This window comes from Leopardus geoffroyi, chromosome A1, assembly GCF_018350155.1.
Source record: "Leopardus geoffroyi isolate Oge1 chromosome A1, O.geoffroyi_Oge1_pat1.0, whole genome shotgun sequence".
NCBI lineage: Eukaryota > Metazoa > Chordata > Mammalia > Carnivora > Felidae > Leopardus > Leopardus geoffroyi.
In genome coordinates this window covers 143,286,385-143,308,905 of record NC_059326.1, presented here as the reverse complement: position 1 = coordinate 143,308,905, position 22,521 = coordinate 143,286,385, and the positions used below count along the sequence as shown (strand labels likewise).

General features: G+C 37.2%; 1 protein-coding gene across 3 annotated transcripts in view; it reads left to right on the top strand.

Moving 5' to 3' along the window:
* Window positions 1-22,521, top strand: part of HOMER1 (homer scaffold protein 1) — a 143,689-nt gene that overhangs the window by 78,551 nt on the left and 42,617 nt on the right. Inside the window, exon 6 of one of the 3 annotated variants that reach the window (XM_045496662.1) lies at window positions 14,324-16,017. The exons of the other annotated variants lie outside the window; for them this stretch is intronic. Coding sequence (XP_045352618.1) covers window positions 14,324-14,336 — 13 coding nt within the window. The 3' untranslated portion in view covers window positions 14,337-16,017. Of the gene's footprint in view, window positions 1-14,323; window positions 16,018-22,521 lie in introns of those variants that run through there. 3 annotated transcript variants of the gene reach the window in all.

Genomic DNA, 22,521 nt, shown 5'->3' with positions numbered 1-22,521 from the left:
AATCCTGGGTATGTCCTCTTTGGTGACATATTACTCTGACAGGTGTTCGTTCACAAACAAAAATCACACAGTTTCAGTGGCATGGTATATATATAGACCACTCCATGGTCATCAGATGAGGCTTCCTCAGCCTCATCATCCTGTGCTTCTGTTGCTGTTGCCCCAAATTGCTTGTAGTTCTCCATATAGCAGCAACCATGCTGTTTCTCATCTGCAAGTCTTTGCTTCCTTGTTTTGGGAATGTCCTTCCTTCTCTTTGCAATGGCCGTGTACCCACACTCCATACGGCCTACCACCCACCTCTGCCTTTAATTCAGCCACCGACTGTTAGACCCCTACATATCCTTGAAGCTTCAGCACCACTGCCTCCAGTAAACCTTACTCTGGTGCCCTCATGTTGAATTACATGTCCTCCTCTATTAAATCTCTATTACCTCCTAACTTAATATGTGGAAGTTAACATGAAATTATCAGTTTCTCCTGCGGCAGGGATTGTGTTTTATCCATTTGTATTCCTGGTGTTTAGCATGGTAGACAGTAAATATGAATGCAACAGTTTCCCTTACAAAAATTGAGTACATGCACTGAATACCCTTGGTAGGGCTTCAGTCAACTGAAGTTACACCTACAGGTTCATAAAACTTTGAAACTAAAATATAAAACTAGCTATATTCTTTGAAATTCAGTCACTCTTAACAAATTTAAGTCTTGAGTTTAACTGACTTAGTCTAATTTTCTTCGAAATTTCCTAGTTTGTATAAAGAAATTTTAAAAATAGTGTGTTAATAAACAATGTTCTTAAGTACCTGAATAATGTGAAAGATGCTAAAATGTACATCTTTATTGTAACAGAATAATTTTTTATCCTTTTGATAATAATTTTTCTTTTTATCTAAAAAGCACCACAGAATGTTTCAGTGATGTGTTTTTTTTTGTAAAATTAGGCAATACTTATATTCTTTGTTTTTAAAACCAGTTGTGACCAAAATGTGTTTTTTAAAAATTTCATCTCTTACAAAGGTCAACACAAGCACTTATTATTTGACTCAAAGAAGTGAATTTCAGAACTATTGATTTTTTTTAAAATTAAGAATTGTACTATGTACATTTCACAGAAGTAAAGATTGAGAGAACACATTTCATATGGCAATAAGCTCACAGTACACTGAAAAGTATTGAAGGTAGTCATGCCCTAGGGACTAAACCTTCCTTATAGGGTATATAAAATGTAAATATGACTAACCAGTTAAATAAATGTACATTTTACTTGTATTTATTTTCCATCATTTTGCCATTTTCCTCTGACAGTTTAACTTGGCCGTGTATCCAGTGGAAACAAAAGAGTTAATTTTTATGACTGGACTAAACTGAAGTCTAAATGTCGATATTAGAACTTTGGAGATAGGGGCACTGGGTGGCTCAGTCGGTCAAGCGTCCGGCTTTGGCTCAGGTCATGATCTCGCGGTTTGTAAGTTTGAGCCCAACGTCAGGCTCTGTGCTGACAGCTCAGAGCCTGGAGCCTGCTTTGGATTCTGTGTCTCCTTCTCTCTGTGCCCCTCTCCTCCTTGCGCTCTCTCTCTCAAAAATAAACAAATAGAACTTTGGAGATAGAAGGAACTTTATATTACATCATCTACTCATGTCATTTTACAGAAGTGGAAGCGAGTCCAGGGAAGGGGTATGCGGCATCAGTGTTTGCTAATGGCTAGATTAGAACAGAGAGGTCTCCAAAGACATTGATCATTAGGGTCCATCCTGGTTGAGGCAGCACTCAAGCTGCTAAACTCCAAGAGGGTTTGTTTTCTGTGTCACATTTCAAGATACTTTTCATCTGGATATTTGTCATTGTTCAACCCATATTTACCATTACTTGTTAAATTCATCTACTAGATTCTTAGCTTGTGGAGTAAGTCTTACTGGCTTGCATTTCTTGGTGTCTCATATAGTTTCAAGCCATTTAGATATGTAATAGATAAATTAGTGAATTTGTTGAGCAAATAAGTGTGTGTTTTTACCATTACTGAGATGACAGAGAAGTTGGTACATCTTGATCATTACCAAGAAAAATACACCATATACTAGACAGGGCCGACAAAGATATTAATATAAAGAATAATTAGTTTAACCTTTTAAATTCTAACAGGATCCACTTAGCTATTAATATTACCATCAGTAATTTTAGTAACTACTTTATTGAGGTGTAATTCACATACTTAGCCATTTACGTATTTAAAGTGTACAATTCAGGAGGTATTTAGTATATTTTGTAGAGTTGTGCAGCCAATACCACAGTCAATTTTAAAACATTTTCATCATCTCCCCCAAAGCCCTGTACCCATTAGCAGTTACTTTCTTTTTCCCTTTCACGCACTCTCCTTCCCCCAACCCAAGGCAATCACTGATTTTCTGTCTCTGTAGATTTGCCCATTCTAGATAGTCTGTATCAATAGAATTATATATCTGGTCTTTTGTGACTGAATTCTTTACTGAGAATGAGTTTTTCAAGGTTCATTCGCATTGTAGAATGTATCAATACTTCATTTCCTTGTATTGCTGGATGATACTCCATTGTGCAGATATACTAGACTTTATTAATCCACTCATTAGTTGGTAGACATTTGTGTTGTTTTCACTTTTTGAACGTTACACCATTGTTATGAATAATGCTGCTGCTGTAAATATTTGTGTACAGGTTTTTGTGTGGCTATATGTTTTCAGTTCTCCACATATATTGTACAACTAGAATTGTTGGGTCACATGGTAATTTGATGTTTAACCTTTAGAGGAGCTGCCAAACTGTTTTTGCAAAAGCAGCTGCGCCATTTACAGCAGCAGTGTATAAGGGTTCCAGTTTCTTTACATTATCAGAAACACTTGGTATTAGATGTCTTTTTGATTATAGCTATCCTAGTAGGTGTTAAACGCTATCTCATTATGGTTTCGAATTGTACATATTTCCCTGATAGCTAATATTACTGGGTATCTTTTCATGTGCTTCTTGGCCACTTGTATATCTTCTTTGGAGAAATGGCTACTCAGATCCTTTGTCCATTTTCAGTTGGGTTGTTTGGTCTATCTTTGTTGTTGGGTTGTAATTCTTTATATATTCCGGATATATAAACCCCTGATCAGATAATGATTTGCAGATATTCCCTCCAATTCTGTAGGTTGCCTTTTCCCCTTCTTTTTTTTTTTTTTAATTTTTAAAAAAATTTATTTATTTTTGAAAGAGCATGAAAGGGAGGGGCAGAAAGAGAGGGAGACGCAGAATCCGAAGCAGGCTCCAGGCTCTGATCTGTGAGCACAGAGCCTGCTGTGGGGCTCAAACCCACAAACTATGAGATCATGACTTGAGCTGAAGTCGGATGTTTAACCAACTGAGCCACCCAGGTGCCCCTGTCTTTTCCCCTTCTTGATTGTGTCCTTTACAACACAAAAGCTTTACATTTTAATTAAGTCTAATTTACCTCCTTTGTTCCATTTCTTACACTTTCGTGTCACATCTAAGAAACCGTGGTCTAATTCAAGGTAATGAAGGTTTACACATGTGTTTTTTTCTGAGAGTTTTACAGTCTGAATTCTTACATTTAGGCTAATTTTTGAGTTATTTTTTTCTCTACATTGTGAGATAGAGGCTCCACTTCATTCTTTTGCCTGTGGATATCCACTTGTCCTGGCACTATTGAACAGATCATTCTTGTCTTATTGAATTGTCTTGGCATCCTTGTCAAAAATCAGTTGACTGTACATTTGAGGGTTTATTTTTGAACTCTGAATTCTAACACACTGATCTATCTATACTATGCCAGTACCACACTGTCTTCACGATTATAAGTTTGTAGTATGTTTTGAAATTCGGAATTTAGGTCCTCCAACTTTATTCTTCCTTTTCAAGATTGCTTCAACTATTCTGAGACCCTAGAATTTCTGCGTTAAGTTTTCGGATCAGCCTGTGAGTTTCTGTAAAGAAGCCCATTGGAATTTTGATAGGAATTGCCTTGAATCTGTAGAACAATTTCATGGGTCATCTTAATGTGAAGTCTATCAGTCAGTGAATATGGGATGTTTTCCTATTTATTTACCTCTGCAATTTCTTTCAATAGTGTTGTTTAGTTTTCAGAATGTAATTTTTAAGTTTCTTTTGTTAGATGTATTCCTAAATATTGTGTTTTTGATGCTGTTATTGAAATTATTTTCTCAATTTCACTTTCTAATTGTTCATTCCTGGTATATAGAAATACAGATGGTTTTTATACAGTGATCTTGTGTCCCATAAACTTGCAAAACACATAATTTTAATAGTTTCTAGTAACTTCCTTAGGATGTTTATATACAAAATCATGTCATCTGCAAATAGAGATAATAACATTTCTTCCTTTCCCATCTAGATTTTATTTCATTTTCTTGACTAATTGCCCTGTCTAGAACCTCCAGTATATGCTGAATAGAAGGGACAAGAGTGGACATCCTTGTCTTGTTCATTATCTTAGTGGGGGAAGCTTTAAGTTTTTTATCATTAAGTATGACAATATCTACAGATTTTTCATAGATGCTCTTTATATTCCTAGTTTTTTGACGTTTTTTTCCATTGATACTCTAGTTGTCAGTGATTTCCTCCCCTTAGTTGGTAGCTTTAGAAATCTGTGCTTTGACAAATACAACAATATGCTTTCCTTGTGTTTATCTCTTAAACGGTAATTGATAGTTTCTTTAACCGATAAAAGAACTTAATGGAGAGGAAGAATTCCTTTATAAAACTGTTAATTTTTTTTATTTTATTTTTTTAAGTTTCTTTATTTTGAGATTGAGAGTGAGAGAGAGAGTGCGTGCCTGAGTTGGGGAGGGGCAGAGAGAGATGGAGAGAGAGAGAATCCCAAGCAGCCCCCACACTGCCAGTGCCACTGGAGCCCAATGTGGGGCTGAAACTCACGAACCTCGAGATCATAAGCAGAGCTGAAATCAAGAGCTTAACTGACTGAGCCACCCGGGTTCCCCTATCGATATTTTTTAAAAGCACATCACTAGGCTTTAGTTTTTCTATCTAAAATTAGGAAACCTTCCAGTTTTCTAGCTTTTTATCTTTCCAAAGTATGTGGAGCAGCTTTTATGAATGGTGGTAGTAGGGGTACATTTACTTCCTTATCTGATTTTTGAGTGCCTTTTTTCTTCATTGATTTTTTATATTAAAATAATTATTAAAGGGGCACCTGGGTGGCTCAGTCGGTTAAGTGTCCGACTTCAACTCAGGTCATGATCTCGCGGTCCGTGAGTTCAAGCCCCACATCGGGCTCTGGGCTGATGGCTCAGAGCCTGGAGCCTGCTTTGGATTCTGTGTCTCCCTCTCTCTCTGCCCCTCCCCTGTTCATGCTCTGTCTCTGTCTCAAAAAGAAATAAACGTTAAAAAAAATAATAAAAATAAATAAAAATAATTAATAAAAATATGCCCTATTCATTTATTTTTGTTTCATTGATTCTTTTATTTTTCTTTTCAAATTTTTATTTAAGTTCCAGTTAGTTAACATACAGTGCAATATTGGTTTCAGGAATAGAATTCACTGATTCATCGCTTACATACAACACCCAGTGCTCATCATACCAAGTGCCCTCCTTAATACCTATCACCCATCTAGCCCATGCCCCACACTCCTCCCTCCATCAACCCTCAGTTCTCTGTCTTTAAGATTCTCTTATGGTTTGTTTTCCACTCTCTTTTTTCTTTTTTTCCCCTTCCCATATGTTCATCCGTTTTCTTTCTTAAATTCCACATGCATGAGTGAAATAATTTGGTATTTGTCATTCTCTGACAGACTTATTTCGTTTAGCATTATATACTCTGTCTCCATCCACATTGTTACAAATGGCAAGATTTCATCCTCTTTGATGGCTGAGTAATAGTCCATTGTACATGTATACCATATATTCTGTATCCATTCATCAATCAATGGACATTTGGGCTCTCTCCATAGTTTGGCTATTGTTGATAATGCTTCTATAAACATTAGGGTGCGTGTACCTGTTAGATTCTGTACTTTTGTATCCTTTGGGTAAATATCTAGTAGTTCTATTTTTAACTTTTTGAGGAACCTCCATACTGTTTTCCAGAGTGGCTGTACCAGTTTGCATTCCCACCAACAGTGCAAGAAGGTTCCCCTGTCTCCACATCCTCGCCAACACTTGTTATTTCTTATGCTCTTAATTTTAACCATTCTGTCCGGTGTGAAGTGGTATCTCGTTGTGGTTTTGATTTGCGTTTCACTGATGATTAGGTATGTTGAGCATCTTTTCTTTTAGCCATCTGGACATCTTTGGAAAAATATCTATTGGGGCACTTGGGTGGCTCAGTTGATTAAGTGTCTGACTCTCGATTTCGCCTCAGGTCTTGATCTCACGGTTCATGAGATTGAGCCTTGCGTCGGGCTTTGTGCTGACAGCATGGAGCCTGCTTGGGATCCTCTCTCTTCCTCTCTCTCCCTTCCTCTCTGTCCCTCCCCCACTTGTGTGCACGTTCTGTTTCTCAAAATAAATAAATAAACATTATCTTTAAAGAAAAGTGTCAGGGGTGCCTGGGTGGCTCAGTCGGTTAGCGTCCAACTTCAGCTCAGGTCATGACGTCACGGTTCATGGGTTCGAGCCCTGCATCGAGCTCTGTGCTGACAGCTCAGAGCCTGGAGCCTGCTTCAGATTCTGTGTCTCCTTCTCTTTCTCCTCCTCCCCCACTCACACTCTGTCTCTCAAAAATAAATAAACATTAAAAAAAGTTTTTACAAAAGAAAAGTGTTGGAGCACCTGGGTGGCTCAGGTGTTGAGCGTTCAACTTCAGCTCAGGTCATGATCTTATGGTTCGCGAGTTTGAGCCCCAAGTCAGGCTCTGTGCTGACAGCTCAGAGCCTGGAGCCTGCTTCAGATTCTGTGTCTCCCTCTCTTTCTGCCCTTCTCCCACTCATGCTGTGTCTCTCTCTCTCAAAAATAAATAAACATTAAAAAAAAAAAACTGGAAGAAGAAGAAAAATGTTCATGTCTTCTCATTTTTTTAAACTGGATGATTTGTTTTTTGGGTATTGAGTTTGATAAGTTCTTTATAGAGTTTGGATATTAACCCTTTATCAGATATGTCATTTGCAGATACCTTCTCCCATTCTGCATGCTGCCTTTCAGTTTTGTTTATTGTTTCCTTCGCCTGGCAGAAGATTTTTATCTTGATGAAGTCTCAATAATTCATCTTGGCTTTTGTTTCCCTTGTCTATGGCGAGGTGTCTGATAAGAAGTTGCTCTGGCTAAGGTCAAAGAGGTTCCTACCTGTGTTCTCCTCTAGGATTTTGATGGTTTCCTGTCTCACATTTAGGTCTTTACCCACTTTGAACTTATCTTTGTGTATGGTGTAAGAAAGTGGCCCAGTTTCATTCTCCTGCATGTTGTCCAGTTTTCCCAACACCATTTGTTGAAGAGACTGCCTTTTTTCCATTGAATATTCTTTCCTGCTTTGTCAAAGATGAGTTGACCATATAGTTGTGAGTCCATTTATGGGTTTTCTATTCTGTTCCATTGATCTGTGTGTCTGGTTTTGTGGCAGTACCATACTGTCTTGATGATTAAAGCTTTGTAATATACTTTGAAGTCCACAATCATGATGCCTCCGGATTTGCTTTTCTTTTTCAGGATTATTTTGGACATTCGGGATTTTTTGTGGTTCCATACAAATTTTAGGATTGTTTTCGAGCTCTGTGCAAAATGCTAGTGGTATTTTAATAAAGATTGCCTTAAATGTGTCAATTGCTTTGGGTAGCATAGATATTTTAACAATGCTTATTCTTCCAATCCATGAGCATGGAATGTTTTTCCCTTTCTTTGTGTCCTCTTCAGTTTCTTTCATAAATGTTCTGTAGTTTTCAGAGTTGAGATCTTTTACCTCTTTGGTTAGGTTTATTCCTAGGTATCGAATGGCTTTTGGTGCAATTGTAAATGGATCAATTCCTTGATTCTTTCTCTGCTGCTTCATTGTTGGTGTTTAGAAATGCAGCAGATTTCTGTACATTGATTTTATTTCCTGTGATTTTTGCTGAATTCATGTATTAATTAGTTCTAGCAATTCTTTGGTGGAGTCTTTCAGGTTTTCTATATAGAGTATCTTGTTGTCTGCAAATAGTGAAAGTTTGACTTCCTCCTTGCAGATTTTATTTTATTTCTTTTTGTTATTTGATTACTGAGGCTAAGACTTCCACTACTGTATTAAATAGTAATGGTGAGAGAGGACATCACTGTCTGTAGGGGAAAAGCTTTCTGTTTTCCTCCATTGAGGATGCTATTAGCTGTGAGTTTTTTGTATATGGCCTTCATGATGTTGAGGTATGTTCCTTCTATCCCTACTTTGTTGAGGGTTTTTATTAAGAATGGATGCTGTGTTTTGTCAAATGCTTTTTCTGCATCTTCTGAGAGGATCATATGGTTCTTATCCTTCTATTATTAATGTGGTGTATCACGTTGATTGATTTGTGAATATTGAACCAGCCCTGCAACCCATGAATAAATCCCATTTGATCATGGTGGATAATTCTTTTAATGTACCATTGGATTCAGTTTGCTAGTATCTTCTTCAGAATTTTTGTATCCATGTTCATTGGGGATATTGTCCTGTAATTCTTTTTAGTGGGTTCTTTGGTTTTGGAATCAAGGTAATGTTGGCCTTGTATAAGAGGTTTAGAATTTTTCCTTTCATTTCCATTTTTTTGAAACAATTTGAAAAGAATAGGTATTAACTCTTCTTTAAATGTCTGATAAAATTCCCCTGCAAAGCCATGTGGCCCTGGACTTTTGTTTGTTGGGAGATTTTTGATTACTGATTCAGTTTTTTAGCTGGTTATGGGTTTGTTGAAATCTGTTTCTTCTGTTTCAGTTTGGTAGTTTATATGTTTTTAGGAATTTGTCCATTTCTTCAAGATTGCCCACTTTGTTGACATATACTTTTTCATAATATTCTCTTATAATTGTATTTCTGTGATGGTGATTGTGATCTCTCCTCTTTCATTCATGATTTTATCTGTTTGGGTCCTTTCTCTTTTCTTTTTGATAAGTCTGGCTAGAGGTTTATTAATTATTAATTGTTTCTAAGAACCAGCTCTTAGTTTCATTGATGTGTTCTACTGTTTTTTGTTTATTCATTTATTTCTATATCACTTATTTTTGTTCTAGTCTTTATTATTTCCATTCTTTTGCTGGCTTTAGGCTGTTTTATTGCTGTTCCTCTTCTTGCTCCTTTAGGTGTGAGGTTAGGTGGTGTATTTATTATTTCCCTTCTTCTGATGGTTTTAGGCTTTATTTCCTGTTCCTTTTCAAGTTTTATAGGGTTGTGGTTTGAAAATAATGTGTGGTATGGTCTCAGTCTTTTTGTACTTGTCGAGGGCTGATTTGTGACCCAGTATGTGATCTGTTCTGGAAAATGTTTCAAGTGCATTCAAAAAGAATGTGTATTCTGCTGCTTTAGGATGAAATGTTCTGAATATGCTGTGAAGTCCGTCCCACCCCATGTGTCATTCAAAGCCATTGTTTCCTTGTTGATTTTCTGCTTCACTGATGTGTCCATTGTTGTAAGTGGGGAGTTAAAGTCCCCTGCTACTATTGTATTATCAATGAGTTTCTTTATGTTTGTGATTAATTGACTTAACTATTTGGGTGCTGCCACATTGGGGACATAAATATTTACAATTGTTAGGTCTTCTGCATGGATAGACCCCTTAATTATGATGTAATGCCCTTTGACATCTCTTATTACAGTCTTTGTTTTAAAATCTAGTTTGTCTATAGCTACTCCAGCTTTTTTTTGACATGCATTAGCATGCTAGATGGTTCTCCATCCCTTCACTTTCTGCTGGTGTCTTTAGGTCTAAAATGAGTTATAGGCAGCATGTAGATGGATCTTGGTTTTTTTTTTTTTTTATCCATTCTGATACCCTATGTCTTTTGATTGGCGCTTTTAATCCATTTATATTCAGAGTGATTGTTGATAGATATGAATTTAGTGCCTTTGTGTTACCTGTAAAGCTGGCATTTCTGGTGATGTTCTCTGTTCCTCTCTAGTCTTTGTTGGTTTTGGTCTTTTTTTCCCCCCCCACTCAGTCCCCTTTAGTATTTCTTGCAGGGCTGGTTTAGTGGTAACAAACTCATTTAGTTTTTGTCTGGAAAACTCTTTATCTCTTCCTCTATTCTGAATGACAGCCTTGCTGAATAAAGTATTCTTGGTTGCATTTTTTCCCATTCAGCACGTTGAATATATCCTGCTATTCCCTTCTGGCCTGCCAGGTTTCTGTGGACAAATCTGCTTCAAATCTGATCTCTCTTCCCTTGTAGGTTAAAGACTTTTTTCCTGGTTGCTTTTAGGATTCTTTCCTTTTTCTCTGTATTTTGTGAATTTGACTATATGTTTAGGTGATGGCCAGTTTTTTGTTTTTTGTTTTTAATTAAATGGAAGTTCTCTCTACTCCTTGGATTTCAGTGTATGTGTCCTTTCCCGGAATAGGGAAGTTTTTAGCCACAATTTGCTCAAATAAGCCTTCTGCTCCTTTTCCTCTTCATCTTTTGGGACTCCTGTGATATGAATATTATGTTTTAAGAAGTTGCTGAATTCCCTACGTCTACCTTTGTGGTCTAATACCTTTGTTTCCTTCTTCTTTTCAGCTTCTTTATTTTCTTTTTTCTTTTTTTTTTTTTTTTTCAACGTTTATTTATTTTTGGGACAGAGAGAGACAGAGCATGAACGGGGGAGGGGCAGAGAGAGAGGGAGACACAGAATCGGAAACAGGCTCCAGGCTCTGAGCCATCAGCCCAGAGCCCGACGCGGGGCTCGAACTCATGGACCGCGAGATCGTGACCTGGCTGAAGTCAGACGCTTAACCGACTGCGCCACCCAGGCGCCCCATCAGCTTCATTATTTTCGTAATTTTTTCTTCTCTATCACTGATTTGTTCCTCTGCTTTATCCATCCTCATTGTTATGAGAGTTTGTATCTCAGTTTTCACATTTCTAATTTCAGTCTGACTAGATTTTCATTCTTTTACCTCTGCCCGAAGTGATTCTTTGGTGGCTTCTGTGTTTTTTTCAAGCCCAGCTTTAATTCTAGTTCAGACATCTTACTTATACCTATATTGATTAAATCCCTGGCTGTAATTTCTACTTTCTGTTCTTTTTTTCCTTTTTTTAAAGTTTATTCTTTGTTTTTGAGAGAGAAGGAGAGAGAGAGCGAGAGAGCGCGTGCTAGAAAGCAAGCAGGGGAGGGTCAGAGGGAAGGAGAGAATCCCAAGCAGACTCTGCAGTGTCAGCACAGAGCCCAGTATGGCACTTGAACTCACAAACCGTGAGATCATGACCTGAGGTGAAATCAAGAATCAGACACATAACCAACTGAGCCACCCAGGTGCCCCTCTACTTTCTGTTCATTCTTTTGGGGTGAATTCCTCCATGTTGTCATTTTGTCCAGGGGTAAAACAAAAACAAAGACAAAAGCAACTAGCTCCTAAGTGTGTTTTGGTCTGCTTGGTAAAAGAAGCTAGATCCAGAAAATAACAGGAAAAAATATATAGTTTGTACTTTAAATAGTAAAAATAAATAATAAAAAATAAAAAGGAAGCTGGGTCCTATTTCCTTAGAGCTAAAGCCTTGTAGCACCCTATAATCAGCAGACTTGGTACCTGCCAGTGATTTTTGCTGGTCTTCTGGAAGAAGGGCTCTTGTGCTGTTTCTCAGGTCTTCTTGCCCTAGTGGAGATGCTGTCTGCAGGGCGTGTCGGGGCAGGGCTTGGTGTAACGGCTCCAGTCTCCACTTGGTGGCTCTGTTTTAGCTCACTGAGGTGGGTCAGTGCTGGTGGGCAGAGGGTGAAAATGACTTTGCCATGCTCTCTTGCCTCCTGAGCGGGGAGCTCGTGCCCACCACTCCTCAGGAAGCCCTCACAGAAGAGCAGTCACCCCTCCTGTGTCCCTGGATTCTGTCAGATCCCCACCTTCACCCTGTATCCAAGCTGTCTGCCTGGCAGGCTGCATAGCCCTCCTGTGTTTTATCTCAGATGTGGCTGTGTTTCAGACTTCTGAACTTTAGAGACCCCCACAGTCTAACCCTGTGCTTATGCCCAGGGGGAGGGTCTCCCCCACACTGTGGCCGGTGCCAGTCTGTCCTAGAAAACGGTGGCACAGCGGTTCAGAGTTTATGGTAAATCACAGCACAAAGTCAGCACCTAGGTTTGCTGCCCTCAGCTGGTGTCTTTGTTCCTATGCTGGTGAGCAGGGCATCTCAATGGTGCCTGCCAGGTCTTTTGCCCCTGAGGAAACCATATCACCTCTGCCAAATGCACTTTCAAGCAGAGGAACTCTTCCTCCATGTGACCCAGGGGATCCTTAAGCCACACTGCCTGCTACCTGCCCTCCTTCCCCACCAGAGCACTGCCAGGCCTAACCCTGGCAGTAGCATGGACCTCCCAAACTTCAGACTCTGCATTCTGCTATGATAAAAAACTTGCAATATTTAAACCCTCTCCTGTTTCCCAGTCAGTAGTTTTTTTTTTTTTTTTAATTTTTTTTCAACGTTTTTTATTTATTTTTGGGACAGAGAGAGACAGAGCATGAACGGGGGAGGGGCAGAGAGAGAGGGAGACACAGAATCGGAAACAGGCTCCAGGCTCTGAGCCATCAGCCCAGAGCCTGACGCGGGGCTCGAACTCATGGACCGCGAGATCGTGACCTGGCTGAAGTCGGACGCCTAACCGACTGCGCCACCCAGGCGCCCCCCAGTCAGTAGTTTTAGGGAAGAATTTTTTTGTGTGTAATCCCCTGCACGTGTTTTCATAATTTTTCTCTTTCTCTCTCGCTCCTCTCTTGTTCCCTCCCCTCTGCAACTCCTGTGCCTCTTTTCTCCCTCACATCAACTCCACAGTTGTTATCTTCCACAAGGTAGTCATTTTTTCTGCTTGTAGATTTGCAGCTTTGTCCTCTGAGTCCTCAGATCAATTTCTTGGGTGTTTAGAATGATTTGATATTTATGTTGCTATGTTCTAGGGAAGAGGTAAGAAAAGGGTTGTCCTACTCTTCCACCATCTAAACCCTTCCTTTTTTAATAAAAGATTAAGTATTTTCAAAAAGATAGTAGGTAGGGGCGCTTGGGTGGCCCAGTCAGTTAAGCGTCCAACTTTGTTTCAGGTCATGAGCTCAAAGTTTGTGAGTTTGAGCCCCCTGTTGGGCTGTGGTGCTGACAGCTCAGAGCCTGGAGCCTGCTTCAGATTCTAGTCTCCCTCTCTCTGCCCCTCCCCCACTTGTGCACTCTATCTCTCTCTCTCTCTTTCTCTCTCAAAAATAAATTTAAAACATTAAAAAAACCTAAAAAGAGATACTGGATAATCACAACAGTATTTTAGTGAATATAAAGCATGTTCTTTCTGTAAATAGAAATAGACATTAAAAATTATTCATTTCACATAACTCTGATTTCTAGTGTGATTATTACTCCATAAGAGTCATCAGATATATTTCCTTCTTGCATCATAGAAATGTTAGTTTATGATTATCTTAAATCATCTGTTATGTGATCAATACTTGTTTTGTGTCAGTAGTGTTCTTCCTGGTTTATAACATTGTGCAGGTGTTTGTGGATGCGTGTAGTCTTAAGTGAGTTTTGGGCTTATTTGTACATTAACCTTTAAGCAACATAGGGATGTTATAATCATATTATGGGACACTTTAAAGGCTGCCTATGCATATAAATTAGAAAATTAAGTCACAAGCTAAATTAAGCCAAATTTTTTCAGTCTTCGTTACCTTGGGCACCAAAGAGGGTCTTTATGTTTTGCTTCAATTTTTGATTTTCACCAGTAGAAATTCTTCATGATAATTAATAAGAAACCTTAAGCATAGAAAGAAATTTTCTTCCTAGTAGCCTTGGAGTCTATAACATGAAATTAATCGAAAAGCATTTAATAAAAGAGTCTTTAGAAAGTATATTTAATCCTTTGGCTTAATAGTTTCTTGTGATTAGATCATTCTAGGGTATGCTTTACTCACAAACTAAGTTACTATTAAAGAGACCACCTAAGGCCTCTCTGGCTCTACGAAATAATAGATTTTTTTCTTTGGATATATAGAAAATGAATATTGATACTTATTAAATTATGTGAAGAATGATATCACTGGGTATTATCTGAGTCCAAGGAACACTGGGATTATATAATATGCCTGCTGGATAGTTTTTTTTTATAAAGTCAGAAAAGATCAGTTCTCCAAGTTGGATTTTTTCTTCTGAGAAGAAAGCCAGTTTTCCTTGGCTGACTGATGATTTCTGTGGCCATCTTTAGTTTTGGAGCTTAGTGGAGTCACCATTTCCTGTGGAAGAAGTTCTGCAGTTTATCCAATAGAAACCACACAAAGAGCCCCTGACTGAGAGAGCGTAACTATCATGGAAGAAACATGACAGTTTTAAGATACCTAATCTTCACAGTTTCAACTTTGAAGAGTCCAAAGAAGTGGAACCTTTAAAGAAGATACTTGACTGTTAGAATTCCTTTTTATTCTTAGATAGCATTTAAGATATTTCCATGTAGCAGAAGAAAGAAATGTTTTTTTCCTTTGGCAAAATCCTATTATATGGGCATACCTTGTTTTATTGGAGTTTGCTTTATTGCACTTACTAGATAACCTTTTTTTTTTTTTTTATACAAATTGAAGGTCTGTGGCAACCCTAATTGAACAAGTCCATTTGGCACTGTTTTTTCAACAGCATTTGCTCACATCATGCGTCTTTGTAATATTTTGCTAATTCTCTCAATATTTCAAACTTTTCATCATTATTTGAATTTCTGCAATCTCACAATCAAATTTTAACGGTTGAGGAGTTGCTTCTTATGGATGAGTAAAGAAAGTGGTTTCTTGAGATGGAATCTACTCCTGGAGAAGACGCTGTGAAGATTATTCAAGTGACACCAAAGGATTTAGAGTATGACATAAACTAAGTGATAAAGCAACAGCAGGGTTTGAGAGGACTGACTCCAATTTTGAAAGAAGTTCTATGCTTCAATGCTATCAAACAATATCACAAAGCTACAGAGAATTTGTTGGTGAAAGGAAGAGTCAGTTACTACAGCCGACTTTGTTGTCTCATTTTAAGAAATTGCCACAGCCACCGCAACCTTCAGCACCCACCACCCTGATCAGTCAGCAGCTATCAACATTGAGGCAAGACCCTCTACTAGCAAAAAGATTGCAATGTTCTGGAAAGCTCAGATGATAGCATTTTTTAGCAATAAAGTATTTCTTAATTGAGATATGTACAATTTTTTAGACATACTGCTATGGTGCACTTAACAGACTACAGTATAGTGTAAACATAACTTTTATATGCCCTGAGACACACACAGAAAAACTCATTTGATTCACTTTATTGTGATAGTCACTTTATTGTGGTGGTCTGAAACTGAATCCTCAGTATCTCCAAGGTATGCCTGTCCTTTGCTCCACTTAATTTTTGGAAGACTTAAGAGCCCTTCATGAGGAAAAATTCCTGTTTCTTGAGAATCCCAATAGCTACTATTCCTGATACAAAAGAATGGAAAAGAAGTAACCTAACTTGTGAAATAGAACTGTTTATAGATGTCATTTCCTTAAGACTTAACATAGCCATTTTCCTACGTGTAATCTGTTACTCCTATCTTGGTCCATTTCTTTTGTTGTCATATATGAAAACTTTACTCCCCACCTCACAGGGATGTTGTGAGGCAAATTTTAAATGTTTCTAAGAAAAGTGTAGAATTAATAACTCTTGACTGTTTCTTTGTTGGTAGTTTCTATAATTATAAAATTTTGTTTATTTTTCAATTTACAAGTGTTTTTTATAGTTATAAATGGATAGTAGGTATATTAAAATGGAAGTAAGATAATGAAATTGTAATTGATTTATCAATGAGCATCCTTGTATAATTTAAATGAAATGTTGCACTGATTTTATTTTTAAAAGAGCTTTTATATCATTTTAATTAAAGAAAAGCTAAAGTAAGTGTCTTGTTTCCCCTTTTATTTGAGATCTAGTTATTCATACCTCTTAGAAAAAAGGTAACCCAATTCATTAAATTCTAATGAAAAGAAAATGAAAACTACAATGAAATAGTTACAAGTTTAAAAAAAAAAGTGAAAATTTTGAAACAAAGTCGAAGCTTAAAGATGCCTAGAATTAGCTTTGTTAAAAGCTGAGTAAGCTCTGTGTTATTAGAGATGAAATTTTACTAACACTTTGATTAAAAATAAGATTATTATGATAATAGAAATTTGAGGGGCGCCTGGGTGGCTCAGTTCATTAGGCGTCCAACTTTGGCTCAGGTCATGATCTCATAGTTCGTGAGTTCAAGCCCCTCCCTGGGTTCTGTGCTGACAGCTCAGAGCCTGGAGCCTGCTTCGGATTCTGTGTGTGTGTGTGTGTGTGTGTGTGTGTGTGTGTGTGTGTGTGTGTGTCTGCCTGCCCCTCCCCTGCTCACAGTCTGTCTCTGTCTCTCAAAAATAAATAAACATAAAAAAAAGAAATTTGATAAGCACTTGCTTCATATGACAGCAAAAGAGTCAGAAAGAAAATTTGCATTAAGGAAAATGAGTTAAAATTCATGCATAGAAAATTCTTGATAGCCTGCAGAATTTGGTTTCATCTGTACAATTCTATTTTCGTGACATATTTTGGGAAGTAATTATATAATGTTTTCTCTTTCACATAAATCAACCCGAGTTTTGCAAGCCAAAGCTTAGTTACAGCACATGAATTATCAGTTAGTTAATGGCTCCCAGAGTGAAGGTTTAAAATCATTATCAAATGTCTACTTCTGCTTTGTTCTTACTATCATAGAATCAAAAGACAAGTTAATTCAAAGTGAATTTAGGGATTCAAGTTTATAATCTTTATTTGTAAACAAATAACTTCGGAAATATTTTCTAAATTACCATATTATTTAACTGCTTGTTTTATAATTTATTCTATATGCTTTAAAAAGGAGAATGGATATATAGTCCTAGGTTAAAAATGCTGGGATTAAGAAAGCACTTGACATCACAGTGTTGTATTTTTGTATGCCTCACTTTTAAAACATGTAATAGCTTTAGATGAACCTTTCACACTTGTCTCTGCCAGTCTGCTCCTAGTGTCATATGTACCACAGAATTCACTTATGTTGTGTAATTTATTTAACTTCTGTAGGGGTGGGAACTATACAAGGGACTTTTTGTTGTTGTTGTTTGTTTTTGAAAGAAAGAGCAAGACAGACAAAGGGTGAGTGGGGGAGGGACAGAGGGAGACGGAGACACAGAATCTGAAGTAGGCTCTAGACTCTGAGCTGTTAGTACAGAGCCCAATGCAGGGCTCGAACCCATAAAGAGTGAGATCATGACCTGAGCTGAAGTTGGATGCCCAACCGAGCCACCCAGGCGCCCCAGAACTTTTCTTTAGCTAATTCAGTTTGTCCCTGTAATTCTTCCCTCTTTTAATAGTTTCATAGTTTGCTCTCATTTAAGATTTATGTAGTAGATATGCATTCATATCTGATAAGAATGGTATAAATTGGTTCATTGTGTATTATTGAGCAATGGTATAAAGTGTATCATTCTTTGTCTAGTTTAATGCTCATGTTTGATTACTGCAGCAAGAATAATACTTTGAAAATTCTAACCTCAGAGTAATGAGAAAAATTCGATGTGAACAGTGAGCTAGTTTGAGGGTAATAATGAAATTATTGATAACATTTTATGGATAATAAGCACTTATAAAAATAGAGCCCCTTTCAAAATAATTCTGGGAGCGCCTGAGTGTCTCAATCAGTTAAGCATCCCAACTTCAGCTCAGATCATGATCTCTTGGTTCGTGGCTTTGAGCCCCTCATTGGGCTCTGCACTGAAAGTGTGGAACCTTCTTGGGATTCTCTCTTCTGTCTCTGCCCCTGTCCCATTCTCTCTCTCTCTCTCTTTCTCTCAAAATAAATAAATTAAACAAAAAAACAAGAAAACTAAAATTAAAAAATAATTACAATTCTGAACCCGACTTCCATTGCCCCTACATATTTTTTTACACCAAAAATGGAATCTAATGCTGATATGATAGCATTTAATATGTCTACTCTTCTAGCCAATCTGTCATAGGAAGCACATATTAAAAGTTGGTGACCATGTGCCACAGAAATAATGGAGAAATACAACAGTATTAGTCATTATCTTAACAGTATTATTACTTATCTGATCTTTAAAATTTAGAAGGGCTATGTTGTATCAGTGCCATTTTACTATGAAAACAGTTTGTAGAATGAATGCATGCTGAGCTTGATGTAATTCGATAGAGAATAATTTCGTGGGAGGAACTATGAATAACATAATGGTTTTGAGATCATTGTATTGATTTCTAAAAATAAAATACATTCTTATCATCCTATCCCTCTCAGAAATAAAGGGGTGAACTTGGATTTTCCTGGCTGTCCTACCAGCAGTATTCATTTTAGGCGAATTACATCAACTCTCTAAGCTGGTTTCGTCATCTGTAAAGTAAAAGAGAGGAGTAAATAATGATTTCTAAGGCTCTTTCTCTTGATTATCTTAAATGATCTTGCCTTAGTCCAGGAAGTAAGAAAGATGTCCTCTTGTGATCTCCTGTGGCTGGGCATCATTAAAAACATTGATAATGTTACTCTGCTACATAAAAGAATCTATTCTACAAGTCAAATTAGCTATCTCTGTCTTAAGTAGAACATTAGGAAAAAGCAGTATAGTATCCTATGCTTTTGTGTTATGTGCACACATAACTGACATTATCTAACTTCCTTCCAGATGGCATTATAGATTCAAAATATGCGATCAGTCCATCAGTTATTACTTTTCAACAGTAGATTCATTTAAAATTAGAGCACTAGCATAGGAGACTACTGTCATAGAATGGATTATTGTCATGGGATACATTTTTGAACTATAATGCCATCTAATAGCTAGACTTAGATTGAAACCCATAATGATAATTAAACCTTTTATACTTGGGAATGGAATTTAGCAGTATTAAATCATAAACACCAAACTGAAAGAAACTTGCTATATGTAGTGCCTCACTTTGAAACCTTCAGGTTTCAACCCCAGGAAAATGGTGTAGTCTGATATGCTCTCTTGGGAAAGTAAAATGTAAGAATTTAATAAGTGATATATTGCTGTTGCTGTACCTGGAAATAATAGCACAGGCATTGAGCACCTCAAATCTTGTTGTTGGATGTCCTACCTGTGACTCATACCTCACAGTCTAATATAAGTTCTAAACTAATTTATATAAAGAAAACATTATACTCCAAAAAGCCAGAGAAGACTACTCCTTGCTTTTAACTCACTGAAGTTCAGTGATACCAGTTGAGAGAGAAAGATCATCTTTGTTCTTTTGTATTCATTTTTCTTCCTGAAGAGATCATCTTGTGATAGTCTGTTTATTTCAGTTCAGAACTCTGAATGCCAGGCTGCGTGCACTATTCTTAGTACTTCTAAAGATTAGGTGATATAGTATATATGGAAATCTCTTCATTAAAGGGCCTAGGTGGCTTTATACTTAAAACTATGTTTTTATAATTTTTAATTTTTTAATCTATTTTCTTTTACACTTGTCTCATGAGAAGATGAACAGATATAATTTTGTTGTTTTCAGAAAACAAACTTGAGGTGTAAGGAGGTTAGAGAATTTTTCTAAAACCTGCAGACACCAGAATTAGAATTTGACTCTAACCTTTGGCTTTTCTCCCCCAGTCTTCCCCTAATCTATCTTGAAGACATTTTAGTCTTCATATGGAAACCAAACTTGGAAGAGAGGGTAATTGACAAAATTCAGTCATTATTTGCCACAAAAATAGCTTATGAATCTTTAAATGTGTGGTTGAAATTCACCAATAAGTAGTAGTTCTGTAGGCATTTCATTTATTTGAGGACATGTTATGTATTGAGGTGAAATCGATATGGTCATGTTGATATTAAAGTTACATTGACAACCATCTTAACAAGGTTTGGTGTGTAAGTTTGTGTGTGTAGTCATAGAATTCTTGCTTGTAGAGCCTGCAGGAAGGGAAAATATTTAGGTAATCAGATTTGAATAATTTGTATTTGTAATTTGTACAGGAATTTGTATTGTATGTTTACTGTGTACTTATACATTATATGCTTTCTTTGCTCTTAAGTCTATTGATCTAGTAATGTAGTAACGAATACAATCTAAGTGTTGACCAAGTAGCTGGCTAACAGTGTTAATTCTCTTTAGAGCTAAGCTTTATGTTTCCAGAACCATCACGGCATGAAGAAACATTTGAAACCCTTGTCCTATGAGTTCTCAGACCTGCATGGAATGGTCCTGACAACTTAGTATCTAGAGAGTGCCCCTTAACAATAGTCATTTCTTGAGAACATCTAGATGAAACTTGTAAACAGCTGCAAAGATAATTTGCAAAATATGATCATAGTCTCTGAATAGTTAAAAAGTAGATTCTGAATTTTATTTGAAGGTAAGAGGTTAAAAGTAGCTCTACTATAAACCTGTGATTCTAAAAACACAGCCAGAGGCTCAGAGCACCTGGAAGGCACAGTGACCTTTGTGAAGTGTTTATATGTATGTATATATACATGTATTATCACCTGGATTAGAAATCATTAAACTAAAAATTATATGTGTAAAATCACAAGAGCCACACACAAAAACAATGTGTGGTCAAGCTAAGCATGACCAGCTGTTTCTGGCAGTCATCCACATGTAGGTTCATTTTAATACTCACTTGTTCAAAATCAAGAATTTATTGAGCATGTCTGTGTGCGAGGACGAAGTGAGTAAGATTGCCCTTGAAGAGTTTTGTGAGGCAGAAATATAAGCAGTTATGGTAATGATCCCTGGGGTGCTGTGTAAGCCACGAAGAGCCCCATCTCTCTCCATTGCTACTAAAAACTCTCTCTAATCTCAGATCTCACACTTCACTTTCTTTTGAGCTATTTGAGTGCCAGGCACTGTGGATGCATCATTGAACAGGAGAGTGTTTCACTTCTCATGGTATTTAAACTTAAGTAGTAGGGGAGTAAGAAAAATAACTACTTAAATAACAGCATAATTACTGTTATGAAGAGTATCATGAAAGAAGAGATCAAAGGGAAAAGGAGAGGGCAGGTAGTGGTATGGCTGGTTCAGAAGAGTAGGCCTCCTTGAGGACCACACATCACTCCTCCTTCCAGAGAATGAAATTGGCTTAGGAGAGAAGGAGGAGCATCCAGGCAGAGGAAGGGGCATCTGCTTGGGCCTTAAAGCTCCTAGGTGTTTAGTGATTTCATCTGAGTTCATGGTAATGACAAAGGAAAGACATGAGAGAAGGGGGAGCCTGGTTGGCTCAGTCAGTTGAGCATCTGACTCTTGATTTCAGCTTAGGTCATGATCTCACAGTTCGTGGATTCGAGCCCCATGTTGGGCTCTCTGCTGACAACAAAGAGCCTGCTTAGGTTTCTCTCTCTGTCCCTCTCTGTCCTTCTCCCGCCCTCTCTCTCAAAATAAATAAACTTAAAGGAAAAAAAAAAAAAAAAAAAACTAGAGAAAGACTGGCCTGGAAGAAAGTAAGGAGAAAAGTTTTGCTTTATAGCTTTGAGAGCAAAGGGATAGAAAGAAATCAAGATGTTTCTAGTCCACTAGCTTGTAAGCCTTTTGAGAATAAGAACCATGCTTATTCACCCTTGACATTGTCTGGTAGAGTGCTTGATACATAGATGTGCAATGAGTATTTGATGAATCAGGTGACTGGTTAATTGTTCCTTATATATTTGATTTCTTTATTCTTTTTCTTTTTTTTGACAGTTAAGGTAGAAATTCCTTTGAGGATAAGAAAAATGTCATATAGGGGTGTCTGGGTGGCTCAGTCAATTAAGCATCCAACTCGTGATTTCTGCTCGGGTCATGATCCCAGGGTCGTGGGATCAAGTCCCACATCAGGCTCTGTGTTGAGCTTGGAGCCTGCTTGCGATTCTCTGTTTCTCCCTCTTTCTCTGCCCCTCCCCTGCTTGCACATACTCTCTCTCAAAATAAGTACGCATTTGGAAAAAAGGAAATGTCATATACATTTATACATATCTCAAAAATATTAGACCCATAAAAGCAATAAATGCTGTTGACTTAGCACTGATTGCTTGAAATAAATTCAAAAATTGTACAAACTGATAGCCTCTTTAGTTATCCAATAACCATTAAAATGCTAGCATCACATGACTAAATAAATTAGAAATGAAAATCTTAATGTATTGATAGAAAATAGACTAGCACGTCTTTGATTATTTTATCTTTTTTCTTCAAATAGAACCCAAGAGGCAGAATATATAAATGCCCAAATTTTATAAAAATTGTTATATGGTTCTCAGTTGCTAAAAATTTTAAGGAAGAAATACTTCTGATTGTTATAAATCCAGAATATCATTTAGCACTGTCTGCTAAGATCTTCTATGAGTATAGTGCTAAATGGTATCCGTAAATAGAGTTGAAAATAATCTAAAA